At 42.3% G+C, this 3,413-nt stretch overlaps 1 protein-coding gene across 1 annotated transcript; it reads right to left on the reverse strand.

Moving 5' to 3' along the window:
• Window positions 1-1,378: 1,378 nt before the first annotated feature.
• T265_14592 (hypothetical protein) lies at window positions 1,379-3,157 on the reverse strand (the record flags this gene model as incomplete). Its single annotated transcript, XM_009174343.1, has 2 exons — window positions 1,379-1,709; window positions 3,033-3,157. Coding segments are annotated over 2 exons (456 nt in total), but the record flags the coding sequence as incomplete, so codon positions are not given.
• Window positions 3,158-3,413: the final 256 nt, after the last annotated feature.

The following is a 3,413-nucleotide window of genomic DNA, read 5'->3' on the forward strand; positions in this document are numbered from 1 at the left end:
GATTTATTCGCAGCCTATGTTCTTCCCAAGCCTAAAAGGCTGCGTTTCAAAAACCAAACAATACCCTCACACTCGCACTACACACAAATTCATCGATATCCAAAAAATTCTCTTGCGATCCCTTAGAAAATGTCTGTTGTCTAATACTGCTGATGACCTCAAAGTGGTCCCAGCGAGTCTTATCACTGGATTACGTAGTTTCCGAGGTATCTTAACTGATAAAACTATCTCGTGCTTCTTTGTCTGAGGCCTTAAATTAGCAAAGAGGGCTGAAACTTCTCAAATAGCAAAGGGCAACTGGAATGTGCACAGTTCAAGATCCACATCAACGGTCATCAAAAATCCACTGTTTATACATTTCCATACAAAACATACATACAAGAATCTCCTAAAGCAACACGTCTGACATCACTCCGGCTTCCATAAATTTCCTTCCTCCTGCTGACTGAAGATGCAATAACGGCCGGCTGTGATTTGACAAAACATACATGCAAGAATCTCCTAAAGCAACACCTCTGACATCACTCCGGCTTCCGTAAATTTCCTTCCTGCTGCTGAGTGAAGATGCAATAACGGCCGGCTGTGATTTATATCAAGAAGAAAGTGGGCTGATCGGCGACGTCTCCGAGCTTGGCACTTGGATTGCAATCGTTCCATCACCAATCGAGGCCACGTTGGCAGTGTGGGTCAAGTCGATTGATGATGGGACGTTTGCAATCCAGCTGCCAAGCTCGGCGAACAGACCAGCAACCAAGCAGCGCACTCGAGCTACCTATATTCCACCGTCGAGAATATTCTGAAATCTAATGGGTCTGTAAAAACCGAATCGGTGCAGCTTGGTAGCAATATCTGCCTGTTTATCATCAGCCAGATGTTGACAGAAATAAGTTAAACCACAATATACTGTTGACTGGTCGTTGTATCCAACTAAATGCTATGATCAACAAAATTTCTTTTTCCCACTGAAATCGTGTGAAGTTCGCCCAAATTCATTGATTAGCGCGGTGCATACAGCAAATCGCTGACACTAGTTTATATGCTACCTAGGAAATATCCATCGTGAGACATTATTTTGTATTATTTTCTAACAGGCATAAAAAACCATTCATAGTTGAGTAACTTTACAAGTATAGACAGTGGGTTCAGCCAAAGGTGAAATTCATTGATGTGATTTTTGATGGAAGAAATGTTTCGAAGTCATGTTTGAACAAGCCAGTTTAAATTGGTGCGAAGGGTTTGGGGACATTGTAGAGCAAAGCTTGTGCAAGCACAAACGCTGAGAGAATGAATAGAGACAGTAACGCTCAAAAACGGAACAAAGGGCAGATATGTTGTAACTCAGTGTACAGAGCCACTAATGTGGTAAAACTATGACCTATGTGTCGGCAGGTGTGCGCCATATGAGAAAAATGTGATCAAACAGGCGAAACTGGAAAGAGGGTTCAGCAATATGGGAAAAGTGCATCCAGAATGACCCTTTCGTAATGACCACCTGCCAACACCGCTCGTATTGTTCGTCCAAATGCACTTTCAAACGTCTGGCCACTTCGCTCATTGACAAGCCCTCGGGGTCTTTCATGAGTGCACGAGCCTCGTTGCTAATATTGATTCGACTGCCGAGGGGCATGCTGGATGCTAGTTCTTCCACGTCCGGTCCAAGACGAAACTGTCCTTCGTTTGTTGCTATTGTAGCCCGACGTTCGTCTAGTCTTTTGCAGAATAAAAGTAACTACAATTTAATTTTCGTGATTGGCACACAGGAATGATTAGTCTAGATTTCAGTTATCTTGAAATGTTAATTAGTTTGCCTTAGAGGGTGAATACCAGCCAAACATTCAGTTGACTATTAACCGCAGCAACAATTTAGTGATAATTTTAAATGCTATCTGATTACAGCGCCGCGTAAGAAATAGTTTTTGGAGTGAGTATACCCATAAATTCTAAATTATTTCTGCTGCCAAGGTGATTAAGCCGCAATCCATTCACGATTCAAATTTGTTCGGATATCTCATCGGCCATCAAACGCCGCCATAGGTCGACGACTATGTTGCCCTGGTACGTTCCCATGGCCGTCATCAAGGGTTCTCACTTAAGCTGGTTTGAAGTCACCATGGATAACAAACTATCTCGAGGACCCGTCACTGCGACATGGATCGATTTTTATCTATCCCCTGTTGACTTACTATGTTTCGCTTCAAAACAGTTGTTTTGCATGTCGCAGCAAGCGCTACCGAGAGAGTGGAGTGGTAACCCAGTTACAGTGTGACGGAAGAGTTTTCCAGTAATGCCATTAGGAATAGCCCTTCAGTATGAATTTAGAGTGTAAATTCCCTGTAAGCTATCAGTTTACGGCAGAGGAATGCACCAGTCCTTGAAACAATAATATCAATTTAGGTTCACAGAAAGTGGATGTGCTGGAGAAAATCCATCGAAACTCACGAACGATGAAGATCCGTACAAATCTTCATTAGTATAGAAGACAACGATCTTCTTGCTGGCGAAGGTATTATATGGCATGCCAGGTAACACTGTCTAATCCCTCGAATACGTGCAGATAACAAGACCAAGTCAGGGTATAAATTATGATGTGGGTTTACATTTTGAGGGAACACAAGGACTCAGCACTATTGCTTCACTAAATACAAGCCACCCCCACTTGAGGAGCACTATCGAACGACACAGATCTGCGTGTACCTAAGTTCAGGAGCGAACAGTGTCTGTTTCTCAAATCCTATCGTATGAGTCTCACGGTTTCTGGTATCTGTGTTTCATTCTTTTAGATGCGCGCAATAATAAAATAAAAAAATCTGAATCATGTTCCTAATGTTTGGTTCCAGCACCCGGCTCATTTACTGAACATGGTTGTGGCACTTGAAGTCAAGCTTTCCCCCAGTAGCAAACTCCGGGACGAGGAGTCCAAAGTATTTGGATACACTACAATCTTAACAGTAAAATAAAGATCCATGAAATCTCAAATTACAATTGAATTTTCACGCATGAACAAGCAGATCATCTTCACATAACAGACTTACACCTCATGCACCCTGAGTCCCAGAACGTCACAAAACTTCTCAAGAGTGATATTTCCGTCTTCGTCGGCGTCAAAAAGTTTACGCCAACGCTGAAACCAAATGTCACACAGCTTTTGACAAAAGCAACCTACTTAGCTTGGAGAATGGTTAGTGGAACGTGCTACTCAAAACAGCTAGATGGTCCAACGCAAATCAGGGGGTTTGGAAGAATAACTTAACAAACCCAGAAACCAAATGACAGCTTTTGACAAAAGCAACCTACTTAGCTTGGAGAATGGTTAGTGGAACGTGCTACTCAAAACAGCTAGATGGTCCAACCAACGTCAGGGGGTTTGGAAGAATAACTTAACAAACCCTAGTCTTTATATATATATATATATA

The sequence above is a fragment of the Opisthorchis viverrini genome, assembly GCF_000715545.1.
Source record: "Opisthorchis viverrini unplaced genomic scaffold opera_v5_222, whole genome shotgun sequence".
Taxonomy (NCBI): domain Eukaryota; kingdom Metazoa; phylum Platyhelminthes; class Trematoda; order Opisthorchiida; family Opisthorchiidae; genus Opisthorchis; species Opisthorchis viverrini.